Source organism: Vipera berus (assembly GCF_964194415.1).
Source record: "Vipera berus genome assembly, chromosome: 14".
NCBI lineage: Eukaryota > Metazoa > Chordata > Lepidosauria > Squamata > Viperidae > Vipera > Vipera berus.
Window position 1 is genome coordinate 3,815,576 of NC_138217.1, and position 26,994 is coordinate 3,842,569.

At 45.1% G+C, this 26,994-nt stretch overlaps 1 protein-coding gene across 1 annotated transcript in view; it reads left to right on the forward strand.

The window, feature by feature from the left end:
- Positions 1 to 1,924: 1,924 nt before the first annotated feature.
- RTN4R (reticulon 4 receptor) overlaps positions 1,925 to 26,994 on the forward strand; it is a gene marked incomplete at both ends in the record, with an annotated part of 142,792 nt that continues 117,722 nt past the window's right edge. The window contains one exon of the mRNA XM_081339320.1: positions 1,925 to 2,045. Within this exon, the coding sequence (XP_081195446.1) occupies positions 1,925 to 2,045 (121 nt within the window). The remainder of the gene's footprint in view (positions 2,046 to 26,994) is intronic.

A 26,994-nucleotide genomic window follows, 5' to 3' on the forward strand; every position in this document is an offset into this window, starting at 1 on the left:
CTAATAATAGGGATGCGGTGGCTCAGTGGGTTAGGATGCTGAGCTTGTGAATCAGAAGGTCGGCAGCTTGGCAGGTCGAATCCCGAGTGCCGCGTAGCAGAGTGAGCTCCCGTTACTCGTCCCAGCTTCTGCCAACCTAGCAGTTCGAAAGCACATAAAAATGCAAGTAGAAAAATAGGGACCACTCCGGTGGGAAGGTAACAGCGTTTCGTGCACCTTTGGTGTCTAGTCATGCCGGCCACATGACCACAGAGAGTCCTGGGACAAGCGCTGGCTCTTCGGCTTTGAAATGGAAATGAGCACCGGCCCCTAGAGTCGGAAACGACTAGCACACATGTGCGGGGGAACCTTTACCTATACTTCACTTGATCTTGGTTCTATGCAGGGCTTTTTTTCTCATAGAACGCTCAGAACGGAGTTCCGGCACCTTTTTTGGATGGAAGCTTGTAGGATAGGGAAGGAGGGTTGTATGACATGTGTGAGTTCCGGCACCTTTTTCTTATACAAAAAAAGCACTGGTTCTATGCCTCTTTTATACAACCCAGGAGTGTATTAGCTTTTTTTGGCGGCCGCTGCTGCACACTGCGGGCTCATAGCCAAGTGACCGTCCATTAGGACTCCAAGGTCCCCCTCGCACTTGCTGTTTCTTAGCCAGGTCTCCCCTAAATTGTTTTTGACCAGGTCTATCCGAGCTGGCCCAACTCCGTTCGCGGCTCTCTCAGGACGGCCGGCCCCCTAATTGCGGGCTTCAGCCTGTCCCGCTCTATCGGTCGGGCCTCCTTCCCCGCCGAGTCCAGAGTCGCCGGAGGGGCGCCGGAGACAAGGCGCAGGGAACCGGGCAGCGCCAAGTGCCGCAGCGCCCAGGCTAGGCTGGGAAGCGGCCGCTCCGAAGGAAGCGCCCGCAGGCGGCACGCCGCCATCCTCGGCCCGGCCGCCCCTCAGGGGAGAGCGTGGGGCGGGGCCGACGGGCAGCCGCGGAAAATCCGCTCCGGACTCAGCGCCGGGCTCGACGCGCGCCTCAGGGCCAAAAAGCGCCCTCAGGTCGTGCGGCCCCAGAGGCGGCTGTCGCCTCAGAGGACGGCCGGGCACAAAGCTGCGGCGCTCGGCCGGGGCCAGCCCGCGCTTTCTTCGGCGGCCTTGAGGCGGCGCCGTCCCTCCGGCAACCGGCGCGGAGCCGTCCGGAGAGGGCAAGCAGCCCGTCGCCCGCGTTCCTGCCGGGAGGGCGTCGCCCTTTCGAGCGACCTCCTGCCCGTCCCCTCACACCCCCGGAGGCCGCCTGGCTCCCCGCCGCTCTCCTTCCAGGCAGCCCCTTCAGCCGCGGCTCTGGCGCCCCAGCGGGGTGCGCTCCTGCCCGCGCGGCTAACCTGCCGCGGGCTCCAAGCGCGCCAGCTCCGCCCCGGGCGAGGCCGAGCCCGTCTGCAGCGGCTGCCCGTCCGCCGCTCCTCAGGGCGCTCCCCCGGCTGAGCGCGCGGCGGCTGCGTCCCCTCCTCCCTCCCTCCCTCCCTCCGCAGCCTCTCTCTCTCTCTCGGCCCCCCCCGCCAGTAAATCCGATCTAGGCCGAGCCGTTTCCCTCCGACCACGTGATCCCAGCCAGCGTCCTACACCTTTCGGGCTGGCTGGCTCGCTCGGGCTCGGCGCGGCGCACCTCGGCTCCGGCAGGGACTCGACGCCCCGCCTTCCGGACGCGGCGGCAGGGCAGGGCAGGGCGGGGGTCGGCAGGCGTCGGCCGGGGCTGGGAGCCGCGCGGGAGGCGGCCCGGGATTAGCTGTCCCACCCCATCCCACCCCGCCGCCGCCGCCGCCGGGAAAGCAGGAGCCGCCGCTCCCGCTCCCGGCGCCTGGATGCTGGCTCGCCCGAGGAGCCCGGCGGCCCTCCGCGGAGACGCCGGCAGCCGCCGCTTGGGCGCGCCGGCTGGGAAGTTTGCATGAGGCGCCTCCGCTGCGCTTGCCAGCCGCCGCCGCCGCCGCGCCCCGTTGGGGAAGGATTGCTGCCCCGCGAGACGTGCCTTGCCCGAGCGCCTAAGATGAAGAGGGCCATCGCCGGAGGTACGGTAGGCAAAGAAGGGCCGAGGGGGCGGCCGGCTCGGCGCGCCCCAAAGTTCCGCCTGGCAAGTTTGGAGGCGCGCGGAGGACCCTAAGCGGGAGGAGAGGGGGAGACCTCCGGACGACGCCGCCGCACCCGAACTGAAGCGCCCCGGAGCGGCTCCCGCGAAGCAACGACGGCCGCGAGGCAGGGAAGCCGCTGCGCGTTGCGGAAGAGCAGCCGCGGGGAGGGAAGAAGGGGGGCTGGGGACTCTGGGCCTGCTTTGGGGGGGCGCCCGGAGATAGCCCCCCCCCAGGCCGGGACGTTTCTGGCAGGGCGGCTTTTCTCTCCCTAAACCAGCGTTTTCCAACCTTAGGAACTTGAAGAGGCGTGGACTTCAACTCCCAGAATTCCCCAGCCAGCTATGCTGGCTGGGGAATTCTGGGAGTTGAAGTCCACGCCTCTTCAAGTTCCTAAGGTTGGAAAACGCTGCCCTAAACCCCCTCCCTTCCCCAAAGGCCAGCTGGAGACGGCCGGCTCTCCTGCCTTCTCCCAGCCCGGGAAGCGCCGCAGGGGCTTGATTTCGAGGCAGGAGCCCCCCCTCCCCGTTTCCTTCCCCCCCTCTTCGGGGGGTGGGGGGGGGGTCCGCAGGGTCTTCCCTGAAACTCTCCCCACCACCACCACCCGCTGCTGCTGCTGCTTCCTTTCGGCGGTCTTGGGGTTCGGCAGCTCCGGCAGGTGTCTGCAGATGTTGCCATCTGGGCGACGGGGAAGGGGGGTGCTCTCTTTTTTGCCCTCCCCCTGGCGAGCCTCCCCCCTGCAGCGGGGCCTTTTGCTGGGGAGCCGCGGACCGGCGGCGGGGGGTGGGTGGGTGGGTGGGAAACCGGGTCTTTCTCTCCAGCGGCGATCGCTGCGGAAAACTCGGGTCTAATTTGGGGGGGGGATTCCTCCCGACTCCGCGGTCCCTTCTGCTCCTGGCGGTGGGGGCGCCGGGCTGGCCTGAAATGGGTTTGTTTTTGTGTGTGTGTTTTTTGCAAAGCTTGTTCAGTCTGGAGGAATCCCCGGAAGAGAAGCTTGCAGCGGAGGGGGGGGGGGAGAAGAAACCCCCCCTCCCCCCACTTCAGCAGCAGGACTGCCCCCCCCCCGCCGCCGCCCAACAGAACAAAACCAAGTCCCTAGAGTTGGCCAAAGTTTCCAGTGGTTTTTTTTCTTTTTTTTCCCAGAGGACAGGGCAATCTCACGTTCCCAGCGGGGGGTGGGACGGGGGGGGGGGAAAACGAAAGTGCTTTATGGTTAGAGAGAGAGAGAAAGAGAGCAAGCTACTATTCCCCCCCCCCCTTAAAAGGATTAGCTGCTGGCTCGCACGTTTTATTCTTAATTTGCAATGATTTTTTAAAAAATTTTTTAATCTTAATTCCATTTATATCCCGCCCTTCTCCGAAGACTTAGGGCGGCTTCATTCTATGTATATGCCTGCTTATTAGGGCTTTCACACACCCCCAACCGGTATTATTACAAAGTCAGCTTAATTGCCCCCAACAATCTGGGTCCTCATTTTACCTACCTCGGAAGGATGGAAGGCTGAGTCAACCTTGAGCCTGGTGGGATGCGAACCTGCACTAATTGCAGGCAGCTGGTGTTACTTAAGGAGGCATTAGCCCACTGCTCCACCAAGGCTCTGTGGATGGAGATGACCTCCAGCGGTGGGGGGGGGACTGGGGGATAGGATTTTCCGGAGGTTAAGAGTGTTTCTGATGTGTGCATGTCTGAATCACTGTCTTCCAGCCCTTTGGAGTGCAAAAGTACTGGTTGCAAGAGGAGGGTGCTTGGTTGGGGTTGATGGCCCTGAAAAGCGGGGTGGAGAATTGGAGGGGGTGGCCTTGGGGAGGAAAAAGTGGAGGCATAAGGGGCAAAACCAGGTGTGTTTTTTTTCCTGCCTCTGGGCACGCTGTTACTTTTCCCGTTTCACGTGTCAAATCTGCGTTAGTCAGAGGTGCTAAACTGGATTAAGGCTCAGGGGAAGAGATTTCATGGAAGGTGAGCAAATATTATGCTGGCTGGGAATTGCTTTCGTTCCACTTTTTTTTTTAATGGCACACTGGGTGTAACCTGCTTCTGCGGGTCTTGGAGGAGAGCCCCTCCAAGTGAGAACTCTCTTCCAAGTGAGACTTAGTGGGGTTTGGTGGTCACATCCTTGGGTCAGAGAGCCCTGGTGCAGGAGGATGACAAGGGTATCCTTTGGGGGGGGCAAAGGGAGGGAAAGCACCATTCCAAGGGTACCACCTAGTGGCAATTCTCTCAGGCAACCAGGCAGAAAAGAAGCTGTATAACAGACAGCCCTCCAGAGAGAGAACTTTCCTAAGGGGGGGGGGACACGGGGGGGGGGCTGGTTGAATGAGTTTCCCACCCCTCCCTGACTCACACATTCTATTAGGTTTGGGGGATTCTGTGTATCTTAACGGATATTATCTCTGCTTCTCTAGCTCTCTCCTAGGCTGTTTTTACAGGGAGTCTATTAGACAATTTAGCTTGGAGCTTCTCTCTCTCTCTCTCTCTCTCTCTCTCTCTCTCTTTCTCCCTCTCTTTCTCCCTCTCTTTCTCTCCCTCTCTCCCTCTCCAGTGTGGTTGATGGTCATGAATATGATTTCAGTCCAGCAGAGAAACCAAACGCCTTCTTATTTGCTTGCAGCAAAAATATCTCAGGGTGCCTTGAAAGCACTTTAGATAGATTTTGCCTCTTTCAGGAAGCTAAAGGGCTAAGTTAACTGGTCAATTAATGGGAAATCTTTAGGACTATGTGAGAGAGAAAAAACTAATTAAGTGAGAGCAGGGAGAATATTGGGCCCCAAAGGCTTAGAATCCTGGGATCACTTGATTCATCCTTCCTGGCTGCTGACAATTGCTTGCCTTAAACCCCTCCAAAAAGTTCTCTTGGGAACAGAGAATTGTGTGGATATGTATTCTGCCCCCTCTGTTAGCTGGTGAAAGGACCAGAGGCCTGCAAAAGATTGTATGTTGCATCTCATGGGGAGCGTATCGTAGAAATCAAGTCAGCTGTTCCTCCCTCCCTCCCTCCCTCCCTAATAAAAAACACTCACCTGGTTGCAGAAGCAGGGGGAAACTATTTGGGCATCCCCCTATATCATGTCTGTGCACGAATATGAGAGCATGGAATCAGCTATATATACCCAGAAAATCATTTCAGCAAAGAAATGTATTAATCTCCATAATATAAAAAAACAGTATGCAGTGCAACAGAAGGTTGCTTGATTATATTATTATAATAGAAATGTCTAATCGGTCTTTAAAACCCAGACAAGGAGACAGAGAGAATCAGCCTCTCCTCCCCGTGTAAGGGATTATCCAATTGTTGTGTAGGTTTCAAGGGCATGATGAAAAATCCCCAGGCAGAACACAAGCTCTTCTAGCCAAGAGATCCGGAGCTTAGACAAGGTGTTTGTGTAGGGACCTTCCAGTCCTGTTATCTGGCCAGGTGTGCAGAAGAGTCTCAGTTTGCTGATCTGAGCAAGCTAAAGCTTTGAAGTCAGAGGAACACAAATGTCGGGTGGGAGGGCAGATGAGTGCTTGAGAGAAATGGCAGAGAGGAGTCAAAAACATCCCACAGAATCCAACCGTTTTTCTGCCTCTGATGCAGAGGCTGCTAATATTAAAGTGGAGAATGCAGTGAAGAATTTTATCTTGAGAAGCTCAGTTTTCATTACAGAGTGACTAATGGTGCGCCAAGAACAAAGATCTACTATAGTGTTTCTCAGTCTTAGCAACTTTAAGACGCCGCTTGATTTCAACTCCCAGAATTCCCCAATCAGCAAAGTTCACACATCTTCAATTTGCTACGTTTTGATGAACGCTGCTCCTATTACAGTAGGAGAGAATTTATTTATGGGTGAACAATCTCTTACAGCTTTCTTTTAGAAAGTTTTTTAAAAAACCTGAATTTTATCTATTAGGCACACATAACTGCACATATTTTTTTCTTGTTTGAATAACCTATTCTACAGTCCTGTGCATTAGTTAAAAACATAAGAATGGATTATTCTTCAATAAGGAAAATTACATCAGCTTAATTTAACAGGGCACAGAATCTTGTTTCCCTGGTATAAATTGAGTGCCCTTTTCTTTGATGCTCTGTAATTGCCATCAAGTGCAAAGAGCTTTAAAAAAATCCTTTCTCCATTCTTGTTTCAGACAAGAAAGTGGTTAAGAGCTAAATCGGCCATTATGTGCAGTTCCTAGGCGGGGGGGGGGGGGGAGCTTGCATTGGGGGGGGGGAGAGGACACAAGGCCTGCCTTTCCCAGGTGGCAGCAGGTACCCGAAATTGCTTTTACTTCTCACAGAATCAATCAATCAATCAGAATAGAGCGGAAGGGACCTTGGAGGTCTTCTAGTCCAGCTCCTGCTCAAGCTGGAGATCCTATACCATTTCATACAAATGGTTGTCCCAATCTCTTCTTAAAAACCTCCACCCGAGGAAGCACCCACAACTTCTGGAGGCAAAGCTGTTTCCACTGGTTAATTGTTTTCACTGTTAGGAAGTTTCTCCTTAATTCCCGGTTGCTTCTCTCCTTGATTTTTTTCCCTATCCCTTGTTTCTTGTCTTGCCCTCTGGTGCTTTGGAAAATAAATTCATCCCCTCTTTCTTGTGGCAGCCCCTCAAATATTGGAACACTGCTATCATGTCACCCCTAGTCCTTCTTTTCTCTAGACTAGCCATGCCCAGTTCCTGCAGCTGTTCTTCATATGTTTTAGTCTCCAGTCCCTTAATCATCTTTGTTGCTCTTCTCTGCCCTTTTTCCAAAGTCTCAACATCTTTTTCATAATGTGATGACCAAGACTGGATGCAGTATTCCAGGTGTGGTCTTATTAAGGATTTATAAAGCAGTATGAATACTTCACATATTAGTTATATGCCTAACAACCAGACCTTATATCCTTTCGGACAAAGGTCTGTCCAGTCCCTTCTTAAAAGCCTCCAGTGATGAAGAGCCCACAATTTCTAAAGGTAAAATTGTTCCACTGGTTAATTGTCCTCACTGTTAGGAAGCTTCTCCTTAATTCCAGGTGCTCACAGACTCTCACAGTATCCTACAGCGAGTCATCTAGCCAGATGTCACAGCACTCAAGTTGATGTGGAGCCTTTGCTGACTTTTTGTGTAATAACTGTAATAGTGACCCACACTAGAATCATCTCAAAAATTGACTTGATGCTGGAGTTTAAATGTTATCTCAGTGCTTCTTTTCCCAGAATATCCCTAAACCTTGGGTCTCTTTATTGAGATTCCAACCAGGTTGGATCCCGCTTTTTTCAGATTAGCCAAAGCCTAGGCCTAAAGAAAGGGATGCGGTGGCTCAGTGGGTTAGGACGCTGAGCTTGTCGATCAGAAGGTCGGTAGTTTGGCGGGTCAAATCCCAAGTGCCGTGTAGCAGAGTGAGCGCCTGTTACTCGTCCCAGCTTCTGCCAACCTAGCAGTTCGAAAGCACGTAAAAAATGCAAGTAGAAAAATAGGGACCGCTCCGGTGGGAAGGTAACAGCGTTCCGTGCGCCTTTGGCGTCTAGTCATGCCGGCCACATGACCACGGAGACGTCCTCGGACAAGCGCTGGTTCTTCGGCTTTGAAACGGAGATGAGCACCGGCCCCTAGAGTTGGAAACGACTAGCACACATGTGCGGGGGAACCTTTACCTTTACCTTAGGCCTAAAGAAGGTAGCTGTATGTTTTGGGTTCCATTTTATCTTACATATTTTGAGCTGCTTTATAAAACAAGGATGCCCTTACTGGATACAGGCTAAGTTTAAAGAGGTTTGCCTACAGTTGTGATTATAGTGGGATAGTGATTTTGGGAGGGCAAAATTAGTAGCAGACTAAGGAGGCGAAGATTGTTTCAGGTTGCACGCTCAGTGGTCTTACAACTTTTAAGGATGTAACTGGAAATTATGTGTTGCTCTGGCTAGCTGTGTTTGCATTGTAGACATCTCAGCTAGTCTCTAATGGAAATGTAGCAAACTGAACTTCCGTTTCCTTTAAGATGGTTTGCTGGATGAATCGCAATTGACTGGTTTCACATAATGCACAAAGTCACACTGTGGTCTTTGTTTTCTTGGTTTGTTGTACAAATCCAGTTTGATGACTGAATGAACAGTGTGATTCAAGCTTTTCTTTTTTAAAAACTAAAACATACGAAGAATAGCTAATGGGACTTGGGTTTGGCTAGTCTAAAGAAAAGAAGAAATAGGGGAGACATGATAGCAGTATTCCAATATTTGAGGGGCTGCCACAGAGAGGAGGGGGTCAGGTTATCCTACAAAGCACCAGAGGGCAGGACAAGAAACAACAGATGGAAACTGATCAAAGAGAGAAGCAACCTAGAATTAAGGAGAAACTTCCAGACAGTGAGGACAATCAATTAGTGGAACAGCTTCCCTTCAGGAATCGTGGGCGCTCCATCACTGGAGATTTTTAAGAAGAGACTAGACATTCACCTGTCTGAGATGGTCTAGGTCCTCCTGCTTGAGCAGGGGGCTGGACTAGAAGACCTCCAAGATCCCTTCCAGCTTCTGTTCTGTTCTAATAACTATATGGTACAGCAGTGCTTAATTATGAGCTATATGGAAAAAAAGAGTTTCTTCCGCCAATTCTTAGTCACATCCCAAATACTTTTATTGGTTCAGCCCAGTTCTAGTGATTGGCAAAAAGGAAGAAATTGTGGGCCCTCCATCACTGGAGGTTTTAAGAAGAGGCTAGACAGTCACTTATCAGAAATGGTGTAGGGTCTCCTGCTTTAGCAGGGGTCTGGACTAGAAGACTTCCAAGGTCTTCCAGATTCTATTCTATTCTATTCTATTCTATTCTATTCTATTCTATTCTATTCTATTCTATTCTATTCTATTCTATTCTATTCTATTCTATTCTATTCTATTCTATTCTATTCTATCCTATCCTATTCTATTGTATTCTATTCTATTCTATTCTATTCTATTCTATTCTATTCCATTCCATTCTATTCCATTCCATTCCATTCCATTCCATTCCATTCCATTCCATTCCATTCCATTATTCTAGTCTAGTCTAGTCTAGTCTAGTCTAGTCCATTCCATTCCATTCCATTATTCTATTCTATTCTATTCTATTCTATTCTATTCTATTCTATTCTATTCTATTCTATTCTATTCTATTCTATTCTATTCTATTCCATTCCATTCCATTCCATTCCATTCCATTCCATTCCATTCCATTCCATTCCATTCTTATTTTTGGAAGCCAAGGTGCTGGACATAAGTAATATACGTAGGTGGTCCTAGACGTATGACCTCAATTGAGCCCAGAATTTAGGTTACTAAGTGAGAGATTAGTTTTGAGTTTTGCCCCAGTTTACAACTTTTCTTGCCACAGTCCTTAAGTGAATTGCTGCAGTTGCTAAATTAGTAACACGGTCTGTTACTAAGCCAGTAACCTGGCTTCCCCACTGACTTCGTTTGTCACAAGGTCACAAAAGGGGATCATGTGACTCTGGGATACTGCAACCGTCATAATTATGAACCAGTTGCCAAGCATCTGAGTATAAATCACATGACCAAGTGTAAAAAATGCTCGTGATTTTTTTTTCAATGCTATTGTATAAGGTTTTTTTATTCATTTTTCCCCATACATACAATAATAATTTTTCAACCAACGTGCTGTCTGGGTTTACAACGCTAATACATATTTAATTCCTAATTCTTTCTTCGTTCTTCCAGGCAATGGTAAAATAAATCCCAAGTTTGATAATAGTCTGTTTCCTCTTTTTCTTTCAGTCTCATAGTCAATCTGTCCATCTCTGCGCATTCTAGTATTTTTTTAATTATGTCTTCGTCTGATGGTATTCCTTCATTTTTCCAGCATTGCACAAATATAATGCCACTGTAATTCGAGGACTGCCTTTATTCTTTCCCCCTCTTACTTCCTCACCCCAGCAACCTTGTGAGATGCTCTGGGCTCGCTGTTGACTGACCAAAAGCCACCCAGCGCTTTTCAAGCCTAAGACGGTTGGATAATCTTAGACTAAATCCGCTCATTCTTCCGAGCATCATTTCCGTGCTGAAATTATTGGAATAAATCCCTTAAACACAAAACAGATGGACCCATTCATACCAGGCCAAACCAGACTCCTCATAGTTTATTCTGGAAAATACAAAATAGAACTAGAGTTCTTTATTGGCCAAGTGTGATTGGACACACAAGGGATTTGTCCCCAGTGCAGAAGCTCTCAGCGTATACACAAGCAACAGGTGATAAGCCATGAACACAAACATAAAATGCAATAATCATAAATCACAAGATACAACACTCAATGATAGTCATAGGATAAGTAATCAATGTAAATCATAATATACTAAATAAAAGCTGTTGACATAAATCATAAGATACAAATACCGTAACAAAGTTATAGTCATAAGAAGCTAGGGAAATAGGTAAGAGGAAAGATGAGAAGGATAATAGGATAATAGAATAATATAATAATAGTCATAATAATAGAGTACAACAATAACTAATAACAACAACAACATAGCAGATCAAACTAAGAACAAACCAAGCCAGACAAGGATTCATGGATGAAAACTGATCGAGGAGAGATTCAACCTAGGAAAAAGGAGAAATTTTCTGATAGTGAGAACAATCAACCAATGGAACAGAAGTTGCCTTCAGAACTGGTGGGAGCTTCATCACTGGAGGCTTTCAAGAAGAGACAGGACTGCCATCTGTCAGAAATGGTGTAGGGCAGGGGTCTTCAAACTTGGCCCTTTTATGACTTGTGGACTTCAGCTCCCAGATTTCCTCAGCCAGCATGGCTGGCTGAGGAATTCTGGGAGTTGAAGTCCACAAGTCATAAAAGGGCCAAGTTTGAAGACCCCTGGTGTAGGGTCTCCTGCTTGGGTGGGGGGTTGGACTAGATGACCTACAAGGTCCCTTTCAACTGTGTTATTCTAATTCTAATTGGTGCAAGTATAAACTCAATCACTAAATTACATTTGCTGACGGGACGGACTGTTGACCCATTTTATACCTGAAAATTTATTATGTCGTGTAGATTTTATGATCATTTAATAGAATTTGCAGTTTCAGGTCAGGCTGTGATGTTATGGGTGTGGGTCATTTATGCATGGTTTGGTCACCCTGTCAGTCTTTGATATCTGCTCACATGCTCCCTTCTGGAGCTTCACAAGAGGCAGCTGTAATGTCAACTTATCTTACTGGTTGTCTTGAGATCCTTGGAGTCCACTTGCTAACCGTTAAGATCTGAGGAAATGAATTTCCTTCTTCCAAAATGCTTCTAAGTGATTGATATTTTTGACACTCAGATTCGGCTACCTGACACACTCCTCAAAGGTTGGGGGTTTTACTCAGCCTTATCTGCACATTTAATTTTGGAATCTGAGCTTTGACAGTTTTTGATAGCTGCTGAGCAAATAGTATTTATTATTTGGCAGGACTTGATGGATAGGATATTGTGGAAAAATGAACTAAAATCAGTCTTTAAACTTACCAGTTCATTTCTTTCATTGTGATTTGAAGGTTATGGGTTAAATTCTGTAATGGAGGCAATTGTTCAATGTTTCCTAAATCAACCCATTTAGAGATTTAACCAGAAAAGAGCAATCAAGATGATAGGGGGATTGGAGGCTAAACTGTAGGATAAATGATTAAGGGAACCAGTTATGTCATCTGAGGGGAATGGAAGGATTTATACTCCTTGCAGACAGCTGGTCATTTGCCTTCTTTTAGAGAGTCGTTGAGGCCACTTGGAGGTTTACCTGTGTCCTCAGGGTCACCTGAGTGGTGCAAATGGGTGTGGAGCCTCCTTGGAGCTGCTGAAAGGACCGTGTTGTAAACTGGAGATGATGTCGTATCCCTCCCCCTCTGTTGAGACAGGGCTGTTCAGTTTTGACATAGACGGCCTCTTTGAACCCTCCTTCAAACCAGCGGTCCTCTGTGGAGCTTGCTGTTTTTGAAAGGGAGATCATTAAAGAAAGGTCCAGTGAGAACAATTAATCAATGGAATGGCTGGTCTCCAGAATTTGTGGGGTTCCATCACTGGAGACTTTCAAGATGAGATTGAACAACCATTTGTCTGAAATGATATAGGGTTTCCTGCCTGAGCAGGGGGTTGGACTAGAAGACCTCCAAGGTCCCTTCCAACTCTGCCATTCTGTTCTGTTCCAATGTATTCCATTCTATTCCATTCCATCCTGTTCTATTCTATTCTTTTTCTGTTCCAATCTATTCTATTCTGTTCAGTTTCATTGTGTTCCCTTCCGTTCCATTCCATTCCATTCTATTTCCTATCAAATCCTATCCCATTCCATATTCTATTCTATTCCATTCCATTCCATTCCATTCCATTATTCTATTCCATTCCATTCCATTCCATATTTTCTATTCCATTCTATTATTCTGTTCTATTCCATTCCATTCCATTGTTCTGTTATTCTATTCTATTCTATTTCATTTCATTCCATTCCATTATTCTATTCTATTCTATTCTATTCTATTCTATTCTATTCTATTCTATTCTATTCTATTCTATTCTATTCTATTCTATTCTATTCTATTCTATTCTATTCTATTCTATTCTATTCTATTCTATTCTATTCTATTCTATTCCATTCCATTCCATTCCATTCCATTCCATTCCATTCCATTCCATTATTCTAGTCTAGTCCATTCCATTCCATTATTCTATTCTATTCTATTCTATTCTATTCTATTCTATTCTATTCTATTCTATTCTATTCTATTCTATTCTATTCTACTCTACTCTACTCTACTCTACTCTACTCTACTCTACTCTACTCTACTCTACTCTACTCTACTCCACTCCACTCCACTCCACTCCACTCCACTCCACTCCACTCCATTATCATTATCATTATCATTATCATTATCATTATCATTATTCTAATTCTATTCTATTCTAATTCCATTCCATTCCATTGTTTGCTCTTCTCTGCACACTTTCTAGGGTCTCAGCGTCTTGCATCATGGCGACCAGAATGGTTTGCAGTGTTCCAAGTGTGGCCTTGCTAGTGCAGTATAAAGTGGTGTTAATTGTTTTATGACTTCCACCTGTCTTTGAATGGGAAGGGGAGTGGAAGCATGTTCTGATGTCAGGTGGCACCTGTGCTTGATGACCTTCCTGCAGCTTAAAAGAGCATCACTCCTTTTGCCAGTCAAACCGGGGGAGACTCTGGTTTCTCTTCAGATGATGTTCTTGGTTAATCCAGGCTAGTTGTGGTTTTCCAGGCCCCCTCCCCTTTTATTGTTCTCAGGGAAATATTGATATGGAAAGTTCAAACATCTTCCCCAGAAATTGTCAAGCAGGAAAGATCAGGTCCACAGGGAAAGTGCAGTTAAGCTGATTTATTGCTAATCATGCCTACACACAAGAATATTCTCAACTAATCGCTAGCACCTAAAGGTCAACAAAATTCAAGGGAGGTTGTTTTGCTTGTGTCTATGCAAGGATTCTAGGTTGATCCCTCTTTTAACTCCACCCCCAGGTTCTGACAGCCCTTCTTCTACATCAGTTAAGATTGTAATACAACTTTGTCAAAGTTGCTTGCATACTTCCATTCTTCTTTGAAGCACCTGAGGTTCTCACGGTAAATGTGTCGGGTATGGAGTCATGCTGTTTACTGTCTCCTACCATAGCCACTCCTCTTTTAGTGGCTACCTTGTTTAGTGACTGTTTATAATTAAAAATGGTCATTAAAAACACATTTTACAACTAGTGCACACACAGTCAAATGTTATGTTCTTGACAACAGCGCATCCTGGGATAGTGGGAGGTACTTCCAACTCTCTTCAATAGGGATAAAATTATAAGAATACACTTATAACTATCCCAGGATGCGCTGTTGTCAAGAACATAACATTTGATTGTGTGTGCACCATATATATAAAACATATAATGTCATGATTTCTTAGGCTAAGTAAAACAAGCAATCCATAAATGAATCATACTAGCAACTCCAGAAATACACATAATATCCAATATATTAAAACATAAAATGACATAAAATAAATTGTATATCTTTTAAATTCCAACAATAAACAGGTTTTTTTAATAAGTTGACCCCCTCTTCTTTGTGGCAGGCCCTCAAATACTGGAATATTGCTGTCATGTCCCCCCCCAGTCCATCTTTTCTGTAGACTAGACATGCCCAATTCCTGCAACCGTTCTTCATATGTTTTTGTCTCCAGGCCTCTAATCAAGTTAGTTGCTCTTTTTTATACTTTTTCCAAACTCTCAACATCTTTTTTGTAATGTAGTGACCAAAATTGGATGTAGTATTCCAGGTGTGGCCTTACTAAGGCTATATAAAGCAGTACTAATACTTCACGAGATTTTGATTCTGTGCCTCTGTTTATACAACCCAGGATTGTATTAGCTTTTTTTTTAATTCTGTTTATCCCTCACACCCAAAAGGAAAAATTCTGTTTTCAACTGTGTATCAGCAAACCACTTTTACTTAGCAGTTTTATAAGTGCACCATAAATGATAAAAGATAACATCTCATTGATTACATTTCCAGTATACACCTTTGACAATTTTTCAGGCATTAAACACCAACAATACATCATTTTATATTTAAACAAAATCATAATTCCATGTAAATTTCAATCCACTTGTCCCATTGGTCAAGCATAATATTATATTGATTTTTTTTTTTGCGTGGCCCACAATTTCACCTAAGACCCCAAAAGGAGTCTCTTGACTTAGAGGTGGCACTCAGATGTCCCTAAAAGTAGGCAGCAGTCCTTTCAAATGAATGATACTGGAAAGTCGTAATATTGTGCCGGAGAATAAAGTTGCACCATTATGTTTTTATGCAAAATGCCTTGATACTTTACTTTAATCATGGGGATTAAAGTAAATTTCAGTTGCCAGCTTTGCTGGATTGTAAAGAGGGAAAAAGGAGCAGGTGGCATCTTAAGTCGAAAAATGTGGAATCCTAGAGTCGGAAAGGCTATAAATGTCGTTAATTCCAATTCCCTGTTCGTCAAATCTCAACCATTCCTGAAAAGCTTTTATTGAGACACTGCTCAGGGTCTATGACAATTCAGTATGGCCAACTCGCCACGGCCAACTTGCCACAGGACAGCTCTCTGTGGTCAACTCACCACGTGTAGCAAGGGTTACACTAATACCAAAGAAATCGTGGAATAGAATCATTAAAGAAAAGATGAAAAAGGAGGGACAGAATGAAATGTGAATGACAAAAAATAAAATATTTTTCTCTTTATTTTAAATAATTAAATTGAATTGTTAAAATTGCCCTGCAGTGAGTTGGCCACAGCGAGTTGGCCACGGTGAGTTGGTCATGGTGAGTTGGCCACTGTGAGTTGGCCACGGTGAGTTGGTCACGATGAGTTGGCCACAGTGAGTTGGCCACGGTGAGTTGGCCACGGTGAGTTGGTCACAGCAAGTTGTCCCATCTGTCTGCTCGATCTCATTCGTTGGAACTCATCACTTTTTACCAATCATTGTCAAACCTATCAGGAAGTTTTTCCTAATATTCACCCAAAATTACTTGTACCTTAAAGTCCTTTTGTCTACATCTGGTAAACGGGGATGACAGAAAACAGTTATGATCATATGTGTGACAACGTATAAGGTAGTTGATGAGGTTTGTCATAAACCTGGTTATATTTTCTCAGAACTAAACATATCCAGTTCCTTTGGAGGTTACGTTCCACAGCTCCACAATCTTCCTGGTTGCCCTTGCATGTTCGTTTGTTTGACTGTATTCATGTTTTGTGCCCCAAATCAGAATCAATATTCAACGTGAAATCTCTGTATGTCACCTTTTACATTTCTCCCTTATATCCTCTAAGGCTCTGTGCATACTCCACATCTCTGTAAATATCTGCCTGGTCCTTATCACAACAAACTTTTAGCCATTAAGCAAATCATTAGCATTGTAGCATCCTTTCTCCTCAGCCCATAAAAAGATAATTATCCAGTCTCTGTTTGCCTCTGAATCGGGAAACCCTTCCTAGCGTCATTAAGGCCCTCGGACTAATAATCTCTCTAGGAAATTCTTAAGGTGGGGATTAAACCCAAGAGCCTACTCTAAGGAGAAAACTCGGGGTTTGGCCCTTTTGAGAGGAGAGTACAAATTAGCAAATCTCCATTGTAAGAGCTTGCAAGGATGTGGAATTTCTGCTGTGCTGCAGAAGAAGCGGAAGAAAGGAACTGACTTAATGAAGTGTACTCTTTTGCAGTTCCTCTGGACCTGAATTTTTTTCCCCCATTTCCATCTCATTCATTAAGATGTATCTTCCACAGCCAATCTCCTCTTTTGATGATTTCGGGAAGGGGTGGGATAGGGTTGGAGAATATCCCAGCAGCCAAATGGAAGTGTTAACAATCCTTGGTTGGAGATTCTAGCAGAGGATCTCAGATGGTGTAGGTTCTCCTGCTTGAGCGAGGGGCTGGACTAGAAGACCTCCAAGGTCCCTTCCAGCTTCTATTCTATTCTATTCTATTCTATTCTATTCTATTCTATTCTATTCTATTCTATTCTATTCTATTCTATTCTATTCTATTCTATTCTATTCTATTCTATTCTATTCTATTCTATTCTATTCTATTCTATTCCATTCCATTCCATTCCATTCTAATTCTAATTCTAATTCTAATTCTAATTCTAATTCTATTCTATTTTCTATCCTATCCTATCCCATCCTTCTATTCTATTCTATTCTATTCTATTCTATTCTATTCTATTCTATTCTATTCTATTCTATTCTATTCTATTCTATTCTATTCTATTCTATTCTATTCTATTCTATTCTATTCCATTCCATTCCATTCCATTCCATTCCATTCCATTCCATTCCATTCCATTTTCTATTCTGTTCTGTTCCGTTCCGTTCCATATTCTATTCTGTATTTTTTCCATTCCATTCCATTCTATGCTTTGGAGAATAGGTTGACCCCCTCCTCTCTGTGTGACCCCCTCAAATATTGGAACACCGCTATCCTGTCTCCCCTGGTCCTTCTTTTCACTAGACTAGCCATGTCCAGCTCCTGTAACCATTCTTCATGTGTTTTAGCCTCCAGTCCCCCTTGAACGGCTCCCTGTGTTTAAGATGGAAAAGTCTGGAATTGGGTGTCATGAACCCCTTGGAAGAATACTGATCACAGAAGAAGAGCCCATGGGATGAGGGGAAGCATCTTTGCCTGTTGTCTTGAGTTTTGGTAGGGATTCAGGGCAGAACAGGAGATATCCACTTCTGGGTTTGCAACCCAAACCAGAGGTGTTCATTGCTCAAGACAGAGAATGCAGAAAAAAGCACACAAGCCTTCAAGACTCGGGAGGCATTAAACAGTGATACGTTTCTCCTGAATTAGCCAAACTGTATGGGAACGGATGAGCAGCGGAATTAGGGCAGGATCTTCTGTTGATTGTCAGCCCAGCCTTAAGATTATTTGTTTGAACCTTTGGTGATCAGAGAAATTAGGAGATGGATGACTTCTCTAAATTTCTTAGGAGGAAGAAGAGGAAATTCTTCAGTCATGATGTCCAAAACTCACCCCCCGGAGGACATTTCTTGGCTTCTGAAATCTTCCCTTGGGAGTAAAGGAAGGGTGAGAAGCCAGGGAGGTTGCAGATGACTGGAGAGAGGATTTCCTGTTACCCCTTTCCTGGTGTCAGAATCCGAACAGGGCGCCGAAAGGACTTTCCTCCTGATCTTTTCCCTTGGAATTGAATTGAAAGTTGGGAAGCTGTAGCAGTGAGAGGAAGGATATCCCCATTTCCTCATTCACCCGGTTATTAAATGAGCAGGAGAGCAGCTTTCTCTGTGAACATAAATTTCACCCACATTCTCTTTTTTCTTTGAAAGAAATTTTGGAAGCACGCTCTCCTCAAATTGACTGAGAACTGTACAAACTTGTACAAACATTTGCTGTTATGTTTCTGTATTTCCTGTTTAATTCTGCAGAAGTACCTAGAAACCAAGCAGAAATATGAATATCTATTTAAGCAAAAGTTATATTGGCTTGTTTAAACAGATAAGCTGCACAAGATTGTTTCAGGTTATTAAGCTTTCTTTATCAGCCTGGCCTCTTGCCTGTCACACAGGGGAACTAACTCGAGGAGACCTATGGTTTTCATTCATTTATTCGTTTGTATCCCATCTTTTTTTTTTACAAATAACTGAAGTTGGTGAGTATACCCAACACAAATTCTTCCCCCTATTTTCCCCACAACAACTTCCCTATAAGATAGGTTTAGCTGAGAGAGATGGACTGGTCCAAAGTGCTCCCGGAGGCTTCAGCTTTGCTTCTCTCCTTGATCAGTTTCCATCCATTGTTTCTTGCCCTGGCTTCTGGTGCTTTGGAGAATAATCTGACCCCCTCTTCCTTGTGGCAGTCCTCAAATACTAGAATACTGCTATCATGTCGTCTCCCCCCCCCAGTGCTTTTTTTCCTAGACTAGAGCCACACCCAGTAATTCCAACTTTGTATGTTTTGGCCTCCAGGCCCCTGATCACCTTTGTTGCTCTTCTCTACACTCTTTCTAGAGTCTCAATATCTTTTTTTATAGTGTGGTGACCAAAACTGGGTGCAGCATTCCAGATGTTTCAGTCACACTGCCATGGCTGCCGTCATTTAATTGCTGGGTCCTGGCGAACTCCAAGTCTCCCTTGGACCACTGAAGAAAGAGGCAAGCCAAACCCAACTCCTGCTTTTCCTCTAGGTAGAAAAAAGGATGCTTACCTGTTTTGGTGCAATGATACGCTTTTGAACATGGATTGGCTTTGAAGCCAGAGGCTCATATGCTGGTGTGCCTTATTATGTCTTAAGCTAACCTAGCTGGGTTGGGAAAGTAAGCCTATCTATAGATGGATGGCAGCAAGAAGTGCAATGAGGCCATAATGTTTTTGAACTGTCTTAAAAGCACTATTGGAAAAGGCAAATATATCAACCAGGGCAACACCCAGTGATGGGGATGGGGCTGAGAGTTGAAATGACAAGATAGACTTAACTAAGTAGGATTGGGTTGTTTGAGGCTTAGGATGCGCTGGGAATCCAGTCAACTAACAGTCTGTGGTGCAAACCTGGCCAACATGTTAAGCCCTATTTCAGATGTTTGGGCATTCTGCATTATGCACATACAGCAGTTGTTTTAATTTAGATTTGGGAAACAGTGTGAGGGGGAGGTTGTTCTCTGAGCTTATGAGTTAGTTTCTGAACATTTCATTACCAGGCTAAGTAACATCTTCAGTGGAATTTAGGGAATGTCAGTGTCGGTGTTCTTCTGCTTATAAGGGCTTTGTGTGGTCAGTAGGCCTTGTGATGGGGAGATCACGTCAGGTGTGGTTCACATCGTGAGGGTCTTGTGATGGGTCAGGTGTGGTTCACATCAGATGAGGGTCTTGTGATAGGGAGGTCATGCCAGGTCAGGTCAGGAGCTTGTGATGGGTCAAGTGTGGGTCATGTCAAGTGAGGGTCTTGTGATGGATCTTGTGATAGGGTGGCCACATCAGGTGAGAGTCTTGTGATGGGTCAGGTGTGGGTCACATCAGGTCAGGACCTTGTGATGGGTCACGTATGGCTCATGTCGTGAGGGTTTTGTGGTGGCTCTTGTGATGGGTCAGGTCTGGGTCACATCAGAAGAGGGTCTTGTGATGGGGAGGGCCATTGGGAGGTGAAGTGTTGGTTGTGGGACTTACGTGGGTTGGCTGAGGGTCAGTGCTGTCCCTGCTTGGCTTTGTGGTTGATTTGAACTCTCAGGGGTTCATGGGCTGGTTGTGGGTCGATGTATTTATTGATGGAATTCCTTGTGGAGGGGGCCAGCCTTCAATGAACTCACGAGCATGATGGGTGATTTTAGTGTTGCTCCAGTTGAACTGGTGTTGTTTGGTGTCAGTGTGGGTAGAGATTAAGGATCTGGGATCGTGGCGTTTGACTGCCAGCTGGTGTTCTAGTTGCTAGAACAGTCTAGAGCTGCTTTTTGAAAAAGCGCCTTTGGCACAGTCGAAGGCACTAACCTAGAATAACCCACAAGAATGGAATGGGACAACTCACCACGGCCAACTCACCATGGGGCAACTCACTGCGGGACAATTTAACAATTCAGTTTAATTATTTAAAATAAATTAAAAAATATTTTCATGTTCGTCATTCACACTTCATTCTGTCCTTCTTTTTGCATTCTTTCTTTAATTATTCTATTCCACCATTTCTTTGATACTGTGGTGTGGTGAATTGTCATAGACCCCACAAGAACAGAACATCCTACAGACCAGGGGTAGGCAACCTCGGCTCTTTTATGACTCATGGACTTCTATTCCCAGAATTCCTGAGTCAGCATAGCATAGCTGACTCAGGAATTCTGGGAGTTGAAGTCCATGAGTCATAAAAGAGCCGAGGTTGCCTACCCCTGCTATAGACGAATACAAAACAGTAATGTGACATCAACAAGGACAGGACTTTTTACCTGTTGCTGCACCTGCAAACTGTTGGTGCACGTGTGGAAGCCTCAGAGTTGATTTTCCTGACCAATTGAGGGAGCTGCCTGAATCGCCTTGAACCTGAACTTCTCAAAATCTCAGATAATAAGGGGGAAAAAAGATTGTTTGGATTTTGCGTGTTCTTTGAATGTGGTGATGTGCCAGCTGTTAATGCAGCCTTAAGGCTCAACTGGATGTGGGAGCCTAGTCAGCCCTACAGCCTTTGGGACCCACCCCATCTCTTTGGCACATGTCTGCAGGTCATGAAAAAGAGTCAGAGGATTTCCTTGTATTTCCAAACCAAACTGAATGTTGTTGTGCAGAAAGCTGCTTTCCCCCCCCCCCCCGCTTCCATTTTGACACCCAGTCCGTTCTCCTCCAGAGGGGAGCGTGGACAATCCCAGGGCCCCTTTCCCTTTTGAGGAAATGTTTTTGTCTGCCTGCCTGCCGCGTTCCTGTCACTTTCTTCAAATTCCTGTGCTTCTGTCAGGTGGGAGGCAGTTTGCAAGTTTTTATTTACTGCTTGATGAGTCTGTTTGAGCTTCATATAAACATTTGGCCTTTTTCGTTACTGGATGCTATTTGTCACATTGAAGTTGTTTGCACTGAATGCTACTGAGACCTCTGCTTGGGTTTATTGAAACAGTCACCCACTCTTAACTCTAGGAAAGGAGCAAGCCTGCTTCCAAATCAGACGCTGAGATAATAATAATAATAATAATAATAATAATAATAATAATAATAATAATAATAATAATAGTAATAGCAATAGTAATAATAATAGTAGTAATAATAGTAGTAATAATAGTAATAGTAATAATAATAATAATAATAATAATAATAATAATAATAATAATAATAATAATAATAATAATAATAATAATAATAATAATTTAATTTTTATACCACCCTTCTCCCGAAGGACTCAGGGCGCTGAGATACAAACACACACACACAGACAGACAGACAGACACACACACACACACACACACACACACACACACACACAGGATTTCATGGAGGGAACTAGTAGAGTATTAAGACTGGACTGGGTCCAACACTTCCTTCACCAGCAAATGTTTTCTCACCATCTGTTGTGCTTGCCCTAGATTAGGGGTCCCCAGTCCCCAGACTCTGGCCCAGTACCAGGCTGTGGCTCATTTGGAACTGGGCTGCGGAAGCGGTGGGCGAGTTCCACTTGCACACACAGTGGGTGAGCAGAAAACTCTATTCATGCGAGTGACAGGCCATAACCATCTCCTCTCCCTCCCACCGGTCCACAAAGCCAGAAAGACAATGATAACTGGAAGATCTGACTTATGTGCAGAAGTGCTTTGGCTACCATTTAGTTCTGAGAGTAGAGTAGAGTAGAGGAGTGTTGTTATTAGTTGTGAAGTCATGTCCGACCCCTCGCGACCCCATGGACAACGTTCCTCCAGGCTTTCCTGTCCTCTACCATCTTCTGGAGTCCATTTAGGCTCATGCCTCCTGCTTCAGTGACTCCATCCAGCCACTTCATTCTCTGTTGTCCCCTTCTTCTATTGCCCTCAACCTTTCAGAGTAGAGTAGAATAAGAATAAGACAAGAACAGAACAGAACAGAACAGAACAGAATCTGGAGGGACCTTGGAGGTCTTCTACTCCAGCCCCCTGCTCAGGGAGAAGAATCTATACCAGGGGTAGGCAACCTCGGCTCTTTTAGGACTCATGGACTTCAAGTCCCAGAATTCCTGAGTCAGCTATGCCTACCCCTGACCTATACCATTTCAGACAAATGGCTCTCCGGTCTCTTCTTAAAAAACCCCAGTATTGGAGCATTCACAACTTCTGGAAGCAGGTTGTCCTCACTGTTAGGAAGTTTCTCCTTAATTCAGGTTGCTCCTCTCTTTGGTCAGTTTCCAACCATTGTTTCTTGTCCTGCCCTCTGGTGCTTTGGAGAATAAATTGACCCCGTTTTCTTTGTGGGAGCCCCTCAAATACTGGAATATCATGTCAGCCCATTTCTTCTCTTTAGACTAGCCAAACCTAAGTCCTGCAGCTGTTCTTCATATGTTTTAATGATAATGATAATGATAACTTTATTGTCACTTTGAATGTACACCAATCGGCATACATCAAAATGAAATTTCGTTGCATACAGCTCTCAAAGGGTCACCACCTCCGATATATACTTCTTGTTTGTGGCCCGCTCAAATTTCACATTGTCCATTTTAGTCTCTAGGGAGTGAACGATGGCAAACAGGACAGATGGAAATGGGGCTCCATGTGGATTAGCCCTCAAATTCGCTTGTATTCTGACAACCTCGCCTTCTTTCCTTTTTCTGATGCTGACTCTTCCACCCTTTCCTTAAAGAGGCCTTGCTTCTTTTCGCCCCTGGAGCACACTGCTGCTGCCACCAATTCCTCCAAAGCCTCTCTCTCTTCCTCTGGGCCTGCCGACAGCCTTATCCAGTTCCTTCGCTCTTTGTAAGCTGCCCTGAGTCTTCGGAGAAGGGCGGGATATAAATGGAATTAAAATAAAATAAAAAATAAATAAGCTCCAGGTCCTCTCCTCCTCTGCCTCCTCTGGAAACAGCCCTGATTTGCAATACAATCCATCACTAGGCCAGCAGTCAGATCTTGCTGCTGGTAGAACAAATTCAAACAGCGCCAACGACTTTTAAGGGTCTCACCAACAATTCCAAAACAACTAGCAACTCGCCATGCCAGCAAAGATTGTCGGTCGTATGTCGTATGTTACCTTTGTTCCACCATGTTGCTCAAACACATTAAAATTTCCTGATCATGTGACCTATAGCCCTTACTATCCCTCCCAAAACTATTTGCCTTCAAGAGCCAATGCAGCCGCAGCCATTCCAGGCGCCGCCATCTTAGATCTCCATGTTCCAGGCAATGACAGCCTTGTAGCACTTGGTAAGGAGGAGGCCCTTATTGTTTTATTGAATCCACGCCAGGACAAAGGGATAGGATAATTACCTTCACCCAATAAGGCATCAGGGACCCAATTCAGCAATGAGACGAACTTTCCCGTGCTGGGTCTGTGTGGGAGTTCAAGCATGGTTTTCTTGGCAGTGATTTTATATCCTTTCTTTACAGAAAATGTTTGCTATTTCATTGTCCAGCTTCCAGCCAAGTGCAAGATGTTACTGTTTTCTTTAGCCAAAAGCCAATTATCCAGACAAGAAAGATAAAGGATGGAGTGTATTCCCTTTTTGACCCTCTTTGGGTCCAGGACTTTGCCAGGCGCAGGCTAGTGCCAAACCAAAATAAATCTGTATTGGAAAAAAATAGCCCTTGAAGGAAAGTGAAGGCAACAGATGAGATAAACAGGCGGGCAAGGTCAGTTGCCCGTAATATGGAGGTCTTCCAGGAGTCTAGTTTAACTTTTGGACATTTTTACTATCTGAGAATGCCTGGAGCACCTATAGAGGTTTCAAGGTATTCTGCGAAATAAAAGTGTGCCTTGGTTGTTTCCCATGTATTTTATTCGTTTGAATAAAATAAGAGAAAATTGCTCGAATAGCACAGTTGGAAGGGACCTTGCAGATCATCTGGTCCAACCCCCCGCCCAAGCAGGAGACCCTACACCGTTTCTGACAGTTTCTTCTTGAAAACCTCCAGTGATAAAGCTCCCACAACTTCTGAAGGCAACTTCTGTTCCATTGGTTGATTGTTCTCACTGTCAGGGAATTTCTCCTTATTTCCCGGTTGAATCTCTCCTTGATCAGTTTCCATCCGTTATTCCTTGTCTAGCCTTCAGGGGGTTTGGAAAATAGGTCGACCCCCTCCTCTCTGTGACAGCCCCTCAAATATTGGAAGACTGCTATCAGGTCTCCCCTGGTCCTTCTCTTCACTAGACTAGCCATGCCCAGTTCCTGCAACCGTTCTTATGTTTTAGCCTCCAGTCCCCTAATCATCTTCGTTGCTCTTTTCTGCACTTTTTCTAGAGTCTCAACATCTTTTTTATAGTGTGGAGACCAAAACTGGTTGCAGTAATTTACTGACAATTTACTAATTGTCAGTAAATAAAAAGGAGGGTTAAAGGAATTTTACTCCACAGCAAAATTGCATTTATAATAAAAATAATTCCAAAAGAAAACAGATTACCTTAAAAGAGAATCATTCAGGCGTTTCTTGGTATTGAGATAACATTTAAATAAATCTCCCCAGGCATAAAACTCCACATTAGAGCACCGTAGCCATAAGGGTCTTGTCACTGGACTTCTACAGAACCTCTGGACTAATCATCGCTTCAGCTTATGGAAGGAAGGTCCCTTGGGGAGCAGAGAGAGATTTTGTTTGGCGTATTTCAGGTATGAATCAGATAGGGGAAATTGGTTCTAGGTCAGATTTAAATGCTGCTCCAAAACTGACTCTGCCATCCTCCTGTTTCTTTGCTCATAAATTTTGAGGGAAAACGCCAGATTTATGGGCAAAGAAACTGGGTGGATAAATTCCTGGGAAAGAAGCACCAAAGGGAAGGACAAGAATTAATGGTTGGAAGCTGATCAAGGAGAGAAGCAACCTGGAATTGAGGAGACAATTAACCAGTGGAACAGCTGGACTCCAGAAATCGTGGGCTCTACCCCGAAGTTCTTTGGACTGAAGAGAACAGTAGGAAAGCCTTGGAGTCTGTAGACCATCAGAGAGGGAAAATCTTGATCCTCATCTCTCCTGCTCTTTGCAGGCCTTGCTCACTGCCCACCCTTTGAATAAGGTTTTTAGGTGGACTCTTGATCTCTTTCCCTGGGATTAAATGGCTGAGTAGAAAGGCTGCAGACTGCCAGGAAGAAGATTCCAAATCACGTCTATTTCCAGTTTCCACTTTCCAATTTGAGAGAATCCTTGAAAAGAAGGGAGGTGCAGATCACCGGACAGAAGATTGTAGAATGAAAAACAAGATTGTGTGGTCGCCTCTTTGTGAAATATAACTAAGAACACGACATGGCACCCAGGAGAATTCCACCCTAATTCTGTACACCAGGAGTTGGCAAGTTATGGTCCAGGGGCTGATGAGGCCCCCTACCTCAAATCATCCGGCCTGTGATTCCACCACCACAACAACCCCCCAAAAAAATCTTCCTGCCAGAAGACACAGTGAGAAAATGCTCACCACCACCTCAGGCATCTCAATTGGCGTCAATTCCTTGGTGGAGATGGTGGCAGCCAGTGGAACTATCACCAGAATGGATGCCAAGGAAGCAGCCAGCAGAGGAAGGTCACTGAGCTCTGTTTGGCTCCACAGAAGGAATTTCTGAAGCAAATTATCTTTCATCGAGTGGAGTAAGAACTGATAAGAGAAGATACTGGAAAATTTCTCCGACTACCATGTATTTTTATATTTAATCAGAATAGAGTTAGAAGGGACCTTGGAGGTTTTCTAGTCCAGCCCCCTCCTCAAGCAGGAGATCCTATATCATCTCAGACAAGTGACTGTCTAGCCTCTTCTCCTCACTGTCAGGAAGTTTCTCCTTAATTCCAGGTTGCTTCTCTCCTTGGTCAGTTTCCAACCATTGTTTCTTCTCCTGCCCTCTAGTGCTCTGGTGAACAACATGACCCCCTCTTCTTTGTGTCAGCCCCTCAAATACTGGAACACTACTATCATGTCACCCCTAGTTTTTCTTTTCTTTAGACTAGCCAAACCCAAGTCCTGCAGCCGTTCTTCATACGTTTTGGTCTCCAGGCCTTTAATCATCCTAGTTGCTCTTCTCTGCACTTTTTCCAAAGCCTCAACATCTTTTTTGTAATGTGACCGAAACAGAATGCTGTATTCCAGGTGTGGTCTTACTAGGGATTTATAAAGCGGTATTAATACTTCGCATGTTAGTTATATGCCTAACAACCAGTCAAATTTATGACTAATATCCAGAGGAGAGCATCATTACTGCAGAATTTCAGTTTGGAATGGAGCAGCCTAAAGATGTTACAAATGAAGGAAATAAATAATGAAATGGATTTATGGCTGAGCACTGAAAGATTTGTCCGAATTCTGTGACACATTGAGGCCACTGTTTGGTTGCAACATTCCCATAGCAGTGTATCATTGGGAATAAAAATTACATTTATAGTAAAAACGACATTAAAAACAAAACCGGTGATAGCTTTGCAGCAGTTATCATAAAACAGTTTCCTGTAGGACTGTCATGAAATCAGTTTGTAAACATGCTAGATGCCTGGGGCTTATAGTGGAAATGTCAGCACTTCCAGAGTTCATTCATTTAGGTAGGAAATCTTGAAGCCAATCTTCCTGGTACTCTAAAACCAGCCATTCCTCCACTGAAGTATTGTCTTCTCTAGATAATTCTTCCATTTGGTGGCTTCACCTTGGCACACCATTCACAAGCGGACACCCCCTGAGTCATCTTTGTAAGGACCTGCCCCAAAGGAAAGCAAAACTCTTGACTCCATTGAGTTGAATCGAATTATTAAGAGAAAGTGGTTGCAGAAAAGA